Consider the following 14,827-nt stretch of genomic DNA (forward strand, 5'->3'; position numbering starts at 1 on the left):
AACCAGCAAGAAAGAAGGCGAGATGAAGACAACTAACATGGAAGGTTATGGTAGGTACATGACTTCTCTTTACAGGATTACCTTTCCTACTGCCTCTATCATGTTCTTCCTATGCTTTTCCTTCCCAAATTTCATCTCCATCCCATGATTGTGCTCTCCTCTTCCTCTTCAGCTGGAAGTTACTGTTCTACCTATTTTTCTTCTTTAGCTTCTGAACTAATGATTTCCCTGAAATTTCCCCTTGTCCTTAGTAGAATATTTTTTTCTTCAGTATTTATGCTTCAATTCTTTCTTCTTTCATTACTTCTGTCTTCCATTTCAGCCCTTCTTCTTCTTTCTAACCCCTCCTCTATTTGTTTCACACCCTTATGTCGACCATTTCTACTTCCTCTACCACTTCCCTGAGACTCTCTTTTGGTCTTCTTCTGATTTCCAATTTCCTCAAAATCTAACATCTCTTTGGTGACCATGGTCTTGATTTTTCCAGGATTCCAGCTATTGTTAATTGTAGTGTTTTCTGATCCCCATTTACTGTTTAAATTTGTCCCACCCCCACAGCTTTTTTAAATTCTCTTTGTCTCTTTAAATACCAACTTTTATTATCTCTGTTGCATGATCTGTGCACAACCTGACACCACCTTTGGTGCAATCTCCATCTCTTTGCTAATCTACAGGGCTCACTATCAGAAGTGTGAAACCCAGTACTGAAAGTACAGACAGTTTGAAAACTAAAGTGTGATTCTTGCATAAAACAACAAATAAAGAAACTCACTGGTGCATTTTTAAAGCACCTTCATACGAGGCTTTGTCCCCCTGCTGCACACATCCCTGCTATTTATATACGCTAAATCTAAGAATTTTGTCCCTCAAAGTAGGGGTAATACCCTACAATATAACAACCACAGAATTATCATACAGTCCCCTATTTGCAGCTAAACTTTTACTGTTTTGAAGATCACAATTACTTTCTTCAGACTTTCATGTAGGTATCTGATTACAGTTTGTTCTCCTAGCATACTGTCTTGGATTTCCTTTCCAGTGAAGGTATATTGTTTTTTTTCTGTTTCACAACCTGTTAACTCTTCTTCAGCTCTTCTTTTAACTCTGCTTGTCTTTTTTTACCTCATTTGTTCTCTTTTTTTCCTATCAATGTAGTAGTTTTGTGTAATGTTTTCTTACAATTTCTATCCCACTCTCCTTTGTTCTTTACCACCTTGTCTTTTCAAGACAGTACAGTTGTGTACACTTACCATAAATGTAGATGTTTGAGCGTATTCATTGTTGCAGTCCTGACTATTGGGATTTCCTGTCGTGAAAGCCCTCAGCCAACCTTACTCTGAAACACAATTCTTTCCACCTCACAGGCTGCCGCATGCCCTGAGTGACATCAGTACGTTCGGGTATAAAAGTAGCCAACCTGTATCATGACATCAGTATTCTCATGCCCTCAACTAGGAGAAGGCTTAAGAAGACAGGCGATATCCAGTGGAGAACCTGACAGAGGAAGAGAGCCCAGGAAGGGTCCCTTGGCTGTGTTGTAAAAGGGCAGAAAGAAGCCTACATAGCAGGCTAAGGGGGACAGGAGGGAGGGTAACCAGGACTGCAACAGTAAATACATTCAAACATCTACATTTATGGTCAGTGTACACAACTGTACTATGTTCTTTATGTTTCACTGTTGCAGTCCTGACTATTCTGAAGATTCCCAAAGGTGAAAGGAGGGAGGAAGGAGCCTAAGGAGAAGGGAGGATGCCCTGCAGGACAGCAGTAGCAAAGCCTTCTCTAGACTTGGAGAAGGCTGCCAAGTTGCAGTGTTTGGTGAAGGTATGCACTGAGGACCAGGTGGCAACTCCTAAATTGTCCTTGGTGGGGACACCCTTAATGAAGACAGCAGAGGTTGTTGACCTGGTGGAGTGTGACTTAATCCACAGTGGAGGTACTTTGCCATGAGAGCTGTAACAAAAAGGAAATGTTATCGGAAATCCATTTGGAAATAGTTTGCTTAGAGGCTGGCTTGCTTTCTGACCCAGGGGCAAAGGTAATATATAGCTGTTCAGTCCTCAAGGTTTTAGTCTTGTCCTGATAGAAGCATAGCAGTCTGTGCACATCCAAGGAATGCAGAATTCTCTCCTCCTTGTTTTGAGGGTTGGGAAAGAAGGAAGGGAGATGGATGGCCTGATTCAGAGAGGCATCAGTCACCATCTTGGGCATAAAGAAGGGGCTGGTTCTGAGACAGACCCTATCCCTATGGAAGATAAGAAAATGTTCCACTGCCATGAAGGCCTGCAACTGAGAAACCCTCCTGGCTGAAGTGACAGCCAGAAGCAGTGCTGTTTTCCATGTCAGAAACTTTAGGTCAGCAGAAACTGCTGGATGAAAAGGGGGCAAGAACAGCTTCTCTACCACAAAGTTAAGGTCCCATGGAAGAGTAGGGTTTCCTTCTTGGAGGATTCTAATGTGAATTACTCCCCTAAAAAACTGTCTTAATAGCAGATGGGAGAAGAGAGGAGGGTGAGAAGGCACATATGCAGATGGCAGAAGCATGGATTTTAATTGATGAATGAGATAGTTCCTGATTCAGCAGCCCAGACAGGTATTCCTCGATGTTGGAAATATATGCTGACTGGGGATCTAGGTGGTGGTCTTTGCATCAAATAGAGAACCTTTTTAACTTAGCTGAGTAAGTTTTCCTAGTGCTAGGCTTTCTAGCTACTTTGTGATGTCTTGTACCCGTTTACGTAGGGTAGCACCACTGTTGGGTGTTGCTGGATCATCCAAGCTGAGAGTCTGCAGGTTGGTATGGACAACGTTTCCCCAATTCTGGGTGAGGAGGTCTACCCGCTGCTGTAGTAGTAGTAGTAGTAGTAGTGGGGTCTGGTTGATGAGTTCAAGGAGGACGGGAAACCAGTGCTGTCTGGGCCAGTTTGGAGCTATCAGAACTGCTCCTGGACTCTCTTCCCTTATTTTGAGAAGGACATAAGGTAGAAGGGGAATTGGGATAATGCATAAACAAAGAGTTGAATCCATTGGAAGGAGAAGGCATGTATTTTCCAGGCTCCCTCCTGTCTATTCCTAGTGCAGAATTTTTGTAGGGGTGTGTCCCCCTTGGATGCAAAGAGCTCCGCCCGTGAAACTCCCCAAGCTTGGGTTATGGTTACAAAAATTTCTGGATGCAGATGCTACTTATGGGGGTCCTTTAGATTTCTTCTCAGATGGTCTTCCAGAGCATTTTGAACTCCTGGGAGGCATTGTGCTATGAGGTGCAACCCCACAGAATGTGCTATTTCCCAGACTTGCCTTACTAGATTGCACAGGGGGTAAGAATGTGCCTCTCCCTGCCTGCGTATGTACCACATTACCATGATATTGTCTATCTTTATTAGCAGGACACATGGTGTCCATATTTCCTTTAAGGCTATCAGGCCCTTTAGTACAGCCATGAGTTCCTTCCAATTGATATGTCTGTCCCTTCTCCTGGGTTCGGAGGTTCTGGAAGTGAGCCCCCCAGGCTGTCTCTGAGGCATCTGTGGTTAGGATTTGACCCTGTGTTGAGAATTTTAAGGGGAGGCCATGCTTCTGTGAGCAAGCTTGTGCCCATCATGCAAACTCTTGTTTGAAGCAAAAGATCAGGGTAATCTGGGTCTCTAGGGACTGTGAGCATGGCAACATACATTCTTGAAGAACTAGTGTATCTTCCTCATGTGTAGCCTGGCAAGACGAACCATGAGGATACATGAAACCATATATCCCAGAGCTTGTAGGAATTCTCTTGCTGAGATCCAATCTCTCAGTTGAAGCCTGTAGAAATAATCCATCAGAAAGGAGATTTTCTCTGGAGGGAGGAATGCTTTTTGGAATGAGGAATCCAGAACAGCCCCCAAGAAAACAATCTTTTGGACCAGTGAGGTGTTGGATATCTGAAGGTCCACTGTCAACCCCAGGGAAGAGAGAAGGTTCTGGGTGAATTTGAGGTCCATGAGGAGTTTTGCCTGATCCATGGACTTTATCAGGCAGTCGTATAGGTACGGACAGACTTGGATTCCCCTGGTCCTGCAGAAGGCTAATGTTGGTGGCAGGCACTTTGTGAACACTCTTGGAGTGGGAGATACGCCAAAGGCCAGTGCAGAAAATTGACAGTGACTGGATCTTGCCCTGAAGTAAAGAATCCTCTGTGGGACTCTTGAATAGGCATGTGCAGGTAAGCAACTTTTAGGTCTAGAGAGACCATGAAGGCCTGGAGGGATATCATGGGCAGTAGCTTTTGAAGTGTTAACATTTTGAACTTTGGCACCAAGAGGAACTAATTAAGATTGGACAGATCCAAAATGGGGCACCAAGAACCTTCCCTTCTGGGGACCAGAAGACTGGATGCGAGTACTTTTCCATGTTGAGCTGTAGGGACCGGTTCTACTGCTCATTCTGAGCAGAGAATTTGGATTTGAGCCAGGGCCTCTGCTTTTTGATTTTGGAGAACATCTGGATAACCTGAGTACTTTAAATGCTCTTTGAAAGTGTGTTTGTAGCCATTTGCAATAATGTACAGAACCCACCTGTCTGAGGTAATGAGGGTCCAGGTATTTATGAAAAGAGACACCCTTCCTCCTAGCTTTGGGATGGGGGCTGTTGGTGGGGTGGTTGAGTCATTGTTGCTCTCTGGATGTGTCTTAGGGTCTATAATTCTCTTGCCTGGGGGCTTCTGAAGTCCATTGTTTGCCTATTTGCAGCTGTTGCCTCTTCTATGTTGCCTATCCCTTTGGGGTTTCCTCTGCCTACTCCTAGGCTAGGAGGGAAAGGACCAGTGTTTGGCAAGAAAATGTCTACTAAACATGGAAGGTTGCACCTGGAGGAAATCTTTTACTTCTGCACTGACTTCGCCTTGCCCTCCATCTTCTTAAGTTGCTTCTTCTGCCTTGGTCCCAAACAGAATATCTTTGTCCAGGGGGGCATCTAACAGGTTAGACTTAACATAGTCCTGGAAGAGTTTGTTCTCAGAGACAAACATGCCTTCTAATAACAGATCCAGTTGCAGAAGCTCTGCAAGATGCTTCCATGGCATCCTAACCACAAAGGAAGGAATGTTTGGTTACCTGATCACTGGAAAGACAGAGATCAGACAATTGCTTGGAAAGGTTTTTAGCTTCAAGGACAGAAAACTTTTGTTTGAACTGTTCGGGGATAGTCTGTTGATACTTAATCATATGAAATTGGTAGGTTAAAGCCCTCATGGTAAGAGTGGCAGATGTATACACTTTTCTGCCAAACCTGTCCAGGAACTGGCTCTCTTTATCTGTGGGAAGCAGATTTCTGGATGAGCTGGTTCTGGCTCCTTTAGGTCCTACAGTGATCACTTCTGGGTCACCAGTAAGTTTTTTGTACAGGTATTTATGCAAATCCTGAACCCTGTAAAACCTGTCTAGTTTACGTGGGGCAAGTGGGAAGTTGTCAGGTTTTAAGCAGGATTCCTGGAAGACATTCCTCCACTACTTCCAGAATGGGGTGAATAGCCAGTGGCTTGCACTTAGGCAAGTCCAGGAACTCACTAACTCTCTTCTTTGTCTGTGGGCAGTCTTGAGTCTCCCACTGAAAATGCTGTCTCATGGCATGGAGGTTCTCTTCAAAAGTGAAATCCTCAGGAGAAGAAGCAGAAGAGAGGACTTCCTCAGTGCCAAGAGTCCTCATCTGATGCCTCTTAGTCCCGGGGACTTCCTCAGTGCCAACAGTCCTCATCTGATGCCTCTTAGTCCCAAGGACTTCCTCAGTGCCAAGAGTCCTCATCTGATGCCTCTTAGTCCCTTTCTTTACTTTCACAGTCCATGTACTGCTAGTGCCTGCTTCTACTGTCGCCCTTTTACATTCATCGGATATATGATCCATTTATCATACTGCATTCCAAGCCTACTGCTCTAGCATCGGGGTTCTCCCCATCCCACTGCATTTCTTATTTTAGTTAGTCTAGCTTGTCTTCTGCAAACATATATTACTCTACTACAATTTAATTTGTCCAACTTTTCTCATTTCTCTTTTACTTCATTAACATTTCTTTCTTTTCACAGCACTCAAGTTTCTTCTACCACTGAGTGCATTCAATTATAACTACAGTGTTATGGAATCAACTAAGATTGCATTCTACATGCTATCATACCATTTTTAAGTAAAGTACAAGCATGAATACACCCTTAGGCAAACATGCTGCATTGTAGTCTGCTTTTTGGATTATCACTTACTAATGCATGCCTTCCTTTCCACAACACCATGTTTTTCCAGTTTTTGTTTTACTCTTTACACCCCAGACCATATATTTGCTCAGCTTCAATTAAATCTTTTGTCCTTCACCACCTTAGTTTTCATTTCATCAGCATTTTTATAAGCATGCATACTTACAAACCTTTGCATCTAGGTGCTCATACTATCCAAACAGAAATACACATCTGTGTGCTTATCTCAGTTTTCATTCTTGCTGCACCTCGTTTTTATACAGTGTCTGCTTATTAATGACTACACTATCCAGCATCCCATTCTTTGTTTTCCTCTTCCCATGGTTACCTTCACCACTGCTCATTCCCCTTCTTATATTTCTGGCTGGGAGTGTATGTAGCAGTTTCTTTTCATTCTTTTCCTAATTAGAAACATACTTCTCTCATTTTTTTTCAAAAGGCACTTTACTTGCATTATTTTTCTTTTGTCTCACACCTATTTTTAATCTCTTTGTTTACCCTTCCTAAATTAAAAAAAAAAACATTTTCACACAGGTCCTGTATACTTTCTGGGGCATGTTCATGGCTTGTATGTAAGTCTGTCTGTCCCACTTAAAGTCTTTCACTTTCCAGGATTGCTTCCCCTGCCTTCTTTCTACAGACTCGGGTACCTGGTATCCACTCTTTAATTCTACTTTCTGTTCTGTGTGCTTTACTCCTGGTCTACTTTTCAGTCAGCTTGCCTAGCTGATCTTTCTGTTATATTTTAATTTATCTCTGATTCTACTCCAGGCTGTCTATCAGTGATACAATATGTTGTCTTGCTTTGTTGCTTTGTTTCTCCCATAACTTACAGAGCTTAAGACTGTCCATCTATTCCACTTCTTTCAGTGATTCCCTTTTTCCCCATGAAGTGCAGTCAGCCTGAGTCATGTTTTGGCTCTCTTTTCTTGTCATATTAGATCTTTTATTTCAGTGTTTCCCCATATATTGCAATGCCTGGCTCATTTTCTTGTACTCAAAGTGCCCTTCTTCATGCCCATCTGAGGTGCCAGAGCATATTCAAAACTGAAATGGATCCTTTTGTTGGAGACACATTTCCTCTCCATCCCATGACTGCTCTCCTCTTGCTCTTCATCTGGAAGTTACTAATGGCTGTCTCCTTTGGCTCTTCAGTTAAACCCAAGCTTGTGCTAATTTTTTAAGGATGAACTGTTTGTATGCATTTTTTGACAACTAACACATCACAGATGCTTAGGAAGAGTACTGTGGTGCAGTTTATTGAACTTGTCTCTGCATATGTTGTATGACAGTTACTTCCTTACAAGTCATACTGAGAAGTCTACTGCAATTTTTATCTTTGGCTAGTGGCTGATTGCGACTACATTTTATGTTTTCTAACAGCCATTCTCTGTTCTATAGCTGTGCAACTCAGAACGTGCCTCATCTGATCCCTACTACTGTTACTTCCATCTTACAAAGTGGATCATGCTGAGACCTCAATGGATGCTTTGGGTGGCTTTCACGAGCCTCAGCAGATATTAAATTCTATAGTTTTCCAAGTGTTCTTTGGAAAATGTTGTTGCCATTCTAATGAAGTCCGGACTCTTCCTTCTTTCTCTTAATCATTTAGCTTGTCCTTCAGTATTACCACATCCTTACTCAATGGTATTCATTTTTGCAAGACAGGATACCAGCTGTTCTTCTGTGAACTTTAGTCTGGTTCTGTTGTCTACTGCACTGTTGTAATTTCTCAAGCCTCAGCTAGCTGTTGTCTTGCACCCCTTCATTCCAAGAAAAATACTTCATCAGCAGGTCCTAATAACATCTGCAAAGTTTTTACTATTTTCTCTTGAAGATTTTCTAATTTTCTAACTTCTACCTCTGCTTTCTTGAGTAGGCTCTGGCCTTATGCTATTTAATCCTCATACTTTGTGTGGCTCTTCGGTGCTCCTGCATCAGACGGCCATCCTGTAGGAAGTCAGCCACTACTCTGTAGCTGCTACAACTTTGTATGCCTTACGCAGCATAATTACAGAATTAGTACCAGGGAATATAATGTAGTGTTGGTACTCAGTACAGCACGACTACAGAGGAGGTAGTTTAATCAAGCATATGAAATGAATAGATGTACAATAAATTAGAAATAAATTTATACTGTACACAGGGATTTGACTCCCCAACTCAATATTCATTTTTTTAAACTGAGATGGTCTTTTAACATGGTCTTAATCTCTTTCCAAGAGGGACACTCCTGATGCTGTTACAATTTTGTTCCAACTTTGCACCAGTCACTGAAGGACATCATAAGTCAGAGAATCTGGTTTAGTTTTAGGTACATTAACCACAGGACTATCTGAAGTAGAAAGTTCATGGAAGGAATGTCTCAAGGTGACCATGTTATATAATAAGTAACAATTTGAGAATCACAGCAGTTTCTGTGCGAGTTTTAACTGGAAATAAGTTTGATGGTATCTGAATTCAAACCATTAAAGGTACTTCAATGATAAACAGTGATGAACTTTTCAGAGATGAACAGCAGCAGGTCTAGGGATTCTTTTGCAAGTTTGCTCAAGCTTATATAATTGAGAAGACAATAATTATTTATTTTATATTTGTCAATCAGGAAAGTGGACTGGTCAAATAATTGTTTCATCTATGACCCACGATCAGACTGGAAAACATTACAAATGGTATGTTTAGACTGACAATGGTGATCTTTGTTAGACATCAGTACAGTCATTATACATAACAAGTATATCTGTAATAGTGTGACTTTTAGTAACATTCACATTGGGTTTTTTTCTGCCCACTGTTAGCATTCTCACATTGAGTTACTTACTCAACAGTTACATAATACAAGTAGAGAAATATTAATGTTTACAGCACCATCTCAGAGATGTTATCCATAACTATATGCTTTTTCTTTTTGTAAAGAATAACAGCAGTGTTATAACAATATAACAGACATTTTTTGCAAGATTGTTGAACATCTAATCTGCAAGAGAGTCTAAAGATAAGGTAGTTAGTTGGGTTTGAAAGACTTAATTCTTTACATACTTGTATAATTTACATATTTACATGATCAAGGCTTTACACTGTAGTTTAATGATTTTATGAGAAACACAAGTGTTACTAAAATGTTACCTCCACAACTTCCTATTTATACAACTGACATCAAGATATCTACTGCAGTTTAGTGGGTGTAGGATATTTTAGCATCAGATGTGTTGCTGCTGGTCAAATGTTAGTTGGTTGTTTATTATATAATTAAAATAGTGCAGTGTTTCCGAAACTGGGGTCCGTCCGTATGATAAACTCAAGGGGTCTGCGAGCTCACTTGTACCCACCTGGCTTTCGGGCATCATCCATGACCCGACCCTGTCAATGGAGAAAGAAATGTATTTATTATTTAAAAAAACAAAAAAAAAAAGAAACTTCCCTGTTTGCAGCTGAGCAGTGGCTAAGCAGCTGCTTGCCCTTAGTTTTTAGAGGAGAAGCGGAAACAACTTCCATGTTTGCGGCTGACGCTGAGCAGCTGCTCACTTGCCCTGTGTTTTCTGCCAGCAGTTGGAACTTGGAGGGAAATTTAAACAACTGTTCTGTTCCCCTCAAAGTAAGACAGGTCCCGTATTTATGTTGGTCGCTGTATGGGTATGGGTCTGCTCTCTCCCTTTTGCCAGCAAATAAAAATTAATGCAGAGCTGATGATCGATCCAGATGATCTTGTTGACAGAACTTGAAGGTGTTTTTCTTTTATTTTTTTTATCAAGGCTTTAATAAGAAGCAGTGCCTGAATGCAGCTGTCAGTTGACCAGATATCCGCAGAGTGTGCCAGATCTTTGCCTTATTTGTTCTGTTTATCATAAAATGGGGTTTCTCTGGCAAATCATAGAGGACTGAAGAAAATAATGGGATACTTTTGAGCTTTAGATTTCATGCATTTCAGAAAAAATCATATTAATTCAAAACTTGTTCTATCAACTTTCTAAGTTTATAAGAGCAATATTTAAAATGTATCCTTAGCTTTGGCACTTTGTTTCCCAGATTATGACAGGGTTTATCGATATTTCTTGTGCACAGGTGTGTGTGTGTGTGTGTGTGTAACAGGGAAATAGGTGTGTGTAAGAGGTAGGCAGCATATCCTTCAGCTGTCCAGGTTTTTGCAGAATGTCCATATTTTTGCCTCATATTTTCAGTCTGTTTCTAATAAAATTGTGTTTTTCTGGAAAATCCCTGGGAAATCATTGATGACTGAAGTCAGAAAATAATGGCAGACATTTGAGCATTAAACTTCATAGCCTTCAGAAAATTTGTACTAATGCAACACTTTTTGTTCTATTAACTTTCTAACTTTACAAGATCAAATATTAAAATGTGTCCTAAGTTTTGGCTCTCTGCCCCCCCCCCCCCCCCCCACACACACACACACACACAATTATGGCAGGTGCATTTTTCAAGAAATTTAGTTTGAAGTGCATTTTCAAAGAATTGTGAGCTTTAAGGGAAGATAAGTTTGCTGTTGCTCATGCAAAGTCTGTTTACAATGTGCAACAGATTTGTTTAGCTAGTTAGCAAATAGTATCACTATTGTGGTGCAACCTTTTAAAGTTGTGTTAGTAGCACAACAGGTAGCATGCTTGCATTTTAATGCAGAAGGCTGTGGGCTCTACTCCCACAGCATATTGATACTGTTTTACATTTTTAGGGGGTGGGTACTGAAGTCCTGAATATGTCCTCTTTTGGATGAAATGCCTGGTAACTATGAACCTGTTTTCAGTTTGCCATCCATGCGATGCTACCAGCTTACCATTTTTATAAGTAGGCAATTTATTCTTCAAGGGCAGCAGGCACTGAATTTGTAGATGAAACACTGAAATAAAGTTGTTTGCTAGCAGCAACCTTTTCATTAGTTACAGATCTCTTTAAGGTGGAATTATTCAGATGACTTACTTCTGCAGAGATTGTGCATATTGACTGATATTGGTGGATTGTAATGACAGAAGTTTGAGTGGCCCTTTATGGTTGAAATGTTCTCAACTGGGCAGTTTTGTCATTATTAGTTCATATGTTTTTTCACTGCTTACTGGAAAAAATGTGCAGAACTATACATTTAAAACACATACTACCAAGTGGTGCTGTATTAGACAAGGGATATAATTTAATTACTGTGTATTAAAATTTAATTATACAATCAGGAAGGTGAATCAAAGAACTTTTGCGTGCTCCTAAAAATGTTCGCAAGGGACCTATGCTTTGAAAACAGCCCAAAGGTAAACTTAATCCGCCACTGGCCAGATGCATTTTCTTTGAATGTGGGTTTCAATGCTGTTTCAGTGAATGTGAGTTTCAAAGGCACAGAAGTTGTAATGTTAAGTCTGTTTTCATTGAGACTATATTGCTTTGTTTAGATTTAACAAATGTCCATCAGTGTTTGTGCTATAAAATTTGAAATACAAGTTTTACATTAACTCCAAACATCTGTAATCATTGTAGAGGTAAAGCAGAAAACAGTATGCACACTGAGAATTTTGAACAGTGTTTATGGCAATTGGGGAGAATTAGGTAAGTAATGGGACACTGAAATGGCTGCGTGGTGCTGGTGGTGGGGTTGCAGGTTGATCCAAATGTAACGTATGTATACCACCTCCGATAGGGGTCTGTCAACATTTTTCCTTTATAAAAGGGGTCCACCAGCTTGCAAAGTTTTGGAACCACTGATATAGTGGATCAGACCTTTTTAACGGTAGTAATATTAACAGCAGTAATGCTTAAGCTAGGGATGATTCTCAATGAGGTTCAAATAGTCTGCAGTTTACTGAGAACTATGGGCAGTATAGACTAAGATGATGACTTTAATGTCTGACCTACATGGTATATTACACTACTGCCCACATCACTGTGCATGTCATGCAAATAAATGCTGAACTTTTAATACAGAAACAGAGACCTGCAATATATATATATATATATATATATATATATATATATATATATATATATATAAATAAAACATTTTAAACTAATGTGAATACAGTAAAGAAACCACAGTGGCATGCCAGTCAATCTAAGACATTCAGCAATTATCAAAACTCACACTATAGGCAACCAAACCAAAAAGCAATGTGTCATTAGAAACAGTTTTATTTCTACTTAACTGAGACTTCTTCAGAATAAAGTTAGAACTAAAATCAACATTTAAATATGAAGTGACAATAAAACATGACTTACTAAAGCAAGCCAGAACCAATATAAATCATTTCTACTTGGTAACCAAACAAAGTTACTTAATTAAAAACTTATTGAATGATCAAACTTTAATTAGATCTTAAATGTTGGGAAAATTCTAAATACCTTAGATCGAAGCAATGATGGGATCCTAAAGTACAACCAGAGGCAAATTTCTCCCCTATTACAGCTCACTAAAGATGTGAGAAAATAGGTTCATAGATATGTATGAAGACAGGCTACATAAGTCTTCTTCTTCTTTCGGCTTTTCCCGGTTAGGGGTCGCCTCAGCGGATCACCTGTCTGCTCATGATTGGCAGTGGAGTTTTACAATGTCGAGTTGCCAGCCCAGCACCCAACCTTCCACAGAAGGCACACACACGCACTCACACCAATGGCAAATTTAGAGTGTCCAATCCACCTGCAGCATGTCTTTGGGATGTGGGAGAAAACTGGAGCACCCAGAGGAAACCCACGCAACCACAGAGAGGACATGCAGACTCCGCACAGAAGGCACCCCACCTGAGGATCGAACCGGAGAACCTCTTGCTGTGAGGCGACAATGCTAATCACTGCACCACCGTGGCCACCCCTAGAAGACAGGCTACAGAAGTAAGAATTAATAATAATCTTCACAACACAAATGACACTAGCTGTTTTTGTCGGACACCCTTTATTTCTGTAAACAGCCTAGTTTTTGACTGACATTACAACACTCAGTACAAACATAAATATTTAAATTGTAAGTGTTAGTTCCATGGTAACTCTTTAAAGTTTAAGCATCACAGTTTCCAAATCAGTAGTGCTATTAGTACAGACTATTAAGTGGTGCATTTTGAGAAAATTTTAATAATAGAAGAAGAAATACATTACCTTTGTTTATGATGTATTTACAAAAGACCACATTAAGACAGCCAGCTCTGAATGGACTTACTACAACATGACTACTTAATTTAGTATAATCAAGTTAATTAATAGAAGCACACATAAGGTATGAAAAAAGATGAGAAAAAAATGCCACTCTGATTGCAGATGCTTTTTTTTTATGTTGCCGTTCTGACATAATCCTTTACTGCTTCTCCTCTAACATCATCCATTCATGCAGGTCTTTTGGCATCATCCTTACTGCACTCTGTATGACAAACGTGAAGGATAACCTACTCGCTGCCAAATGTGTGGGCTGGATGCGTGCAGAATTCTCTGACATTGAACAGAAGTACGTGATATCACTATATTTTAAGGTCACTGGCTGAAGGGTTCAAGCTGCTCTGCAGAAGAACTGTATGAATACTCAAAGGAAAAGGACATTTAAAGGTTCAATAATGGATTCTCAAGGAGCAAAACTGATTCTGCAACCATATGTAAACAGCTGTGTACTCTGAGTTGGCAGCAAGTCCCAAAGCACAGCTGAAGCATTTGAGAACCCAGAAGGAAAAGTTATTAGTAAGCAGTCATTGTACAAAGAGTTCCATGTTCTGCATTTATTAAAATGTCAGAAGTCATCTAAATACTTTAACAGGGGTGAACATAAACCAATGGCTATCTAGAATGCTGTTCAGGTGAACAGAAATGAATACAGCACATGTTTTAAGTAAAATGTCAGACTTATTTTATAGTCTACAAAAGTCATCAGAGCTCTGTTTTTTTTTCAGTGAAACTGACCTGCTGGGAGCCATCGCTATTCACCATGTGAGGCATCATGGATACATCCGTGCTCAGAAATGCTGGCAGATCCAGCGGGATTTGGTCTGTCATCATCATCATTGTCATGTACATTCATGGAGAATTTCCCACAGCTGACTTTCTGCAAATGGAAAACACAACAACAATGCACGAGTTAAAGAAAGAAATTACCTAAAGTAGTGCATATATGAATGTGTTTCAGTGTAACAAATGATATGAATTCCAGAACACCAGCACTAAAAAAACACAACAAAGATAGAGTAAAACATAATAAAGCATATACCATAAATACAGTACAATACACAGAGATGAGGGAGAAAAAAACACATTCACAAAACAAGCAGCATGTGGATTACACGTTCCAAGGATCTAAACCTGGCCTGTGATGTGAAGAAAACATGCTGAGGGGGGGGGGGGGGGGCAGATACATGTCTCAGAAATTACCCCTTTTGTGGAACAGGCTACCTATTCACATGAAGCAGAGCCCTTCCCTGGCCCTCTTCAAACTCAGTTTGGATCAATGGATGGGGAATTGTAAATTCACTCCTGGAGTACTGTCTATGTCCCTTATGGACAAGGATACTCTGTAAAATACACAAAGGGATAGGCACAAACCTATGCCATCCTCTAGTCCTTAGGTATTGAAAATCTGGGTAATAATGGCTAGACTTGTAAGACTTCTTGAGCCATTAGCCTAGTAATCTCCTATGAACCTATGTAAC

The 14,827-nt window shown here is 40.3% G+C and overlaps 1 protein-coding gene across 1 annotated transcript in view; it reads right to left on the minus strand.

Moving 5' to 3' along the window:
- Positions 1-14,827, minus strand: part of FNDC3B (fibronectin type III domain containing 3B) — a 2,611,550-nt gene that overhangs the window by 1,876,710 nt on the left and 720,013 nt on the right. Inside the window, exon 4 of the mRNA XM_044070236.1 lies at positions 14,085-14,226. Coding sequence (XP_043926171.1) covers positions 14,085-14,198 — 114 coding nt within the window. The 5' untranslated portion in view covers positions 14,199-14,226. The remainder of the gene's footprint in view (positions 1-14,084; positions 14,227-14,827) is intronic.

The sequence above is a fragment of the Protopterus annectens genome, chromosome 4.part1 (assembly GCF_019279795.1).
Source record: "Protopterus annectens isolate FY-2018-M chromosome 4.part1, PAN1.0, whole genome shotgun sequence".
Lineage (NCBI taxonomy): Eukaryota > Metazoa > Chordata > Ceratodontiformes > Protopteridae > Protopterus > Protopterus annectens.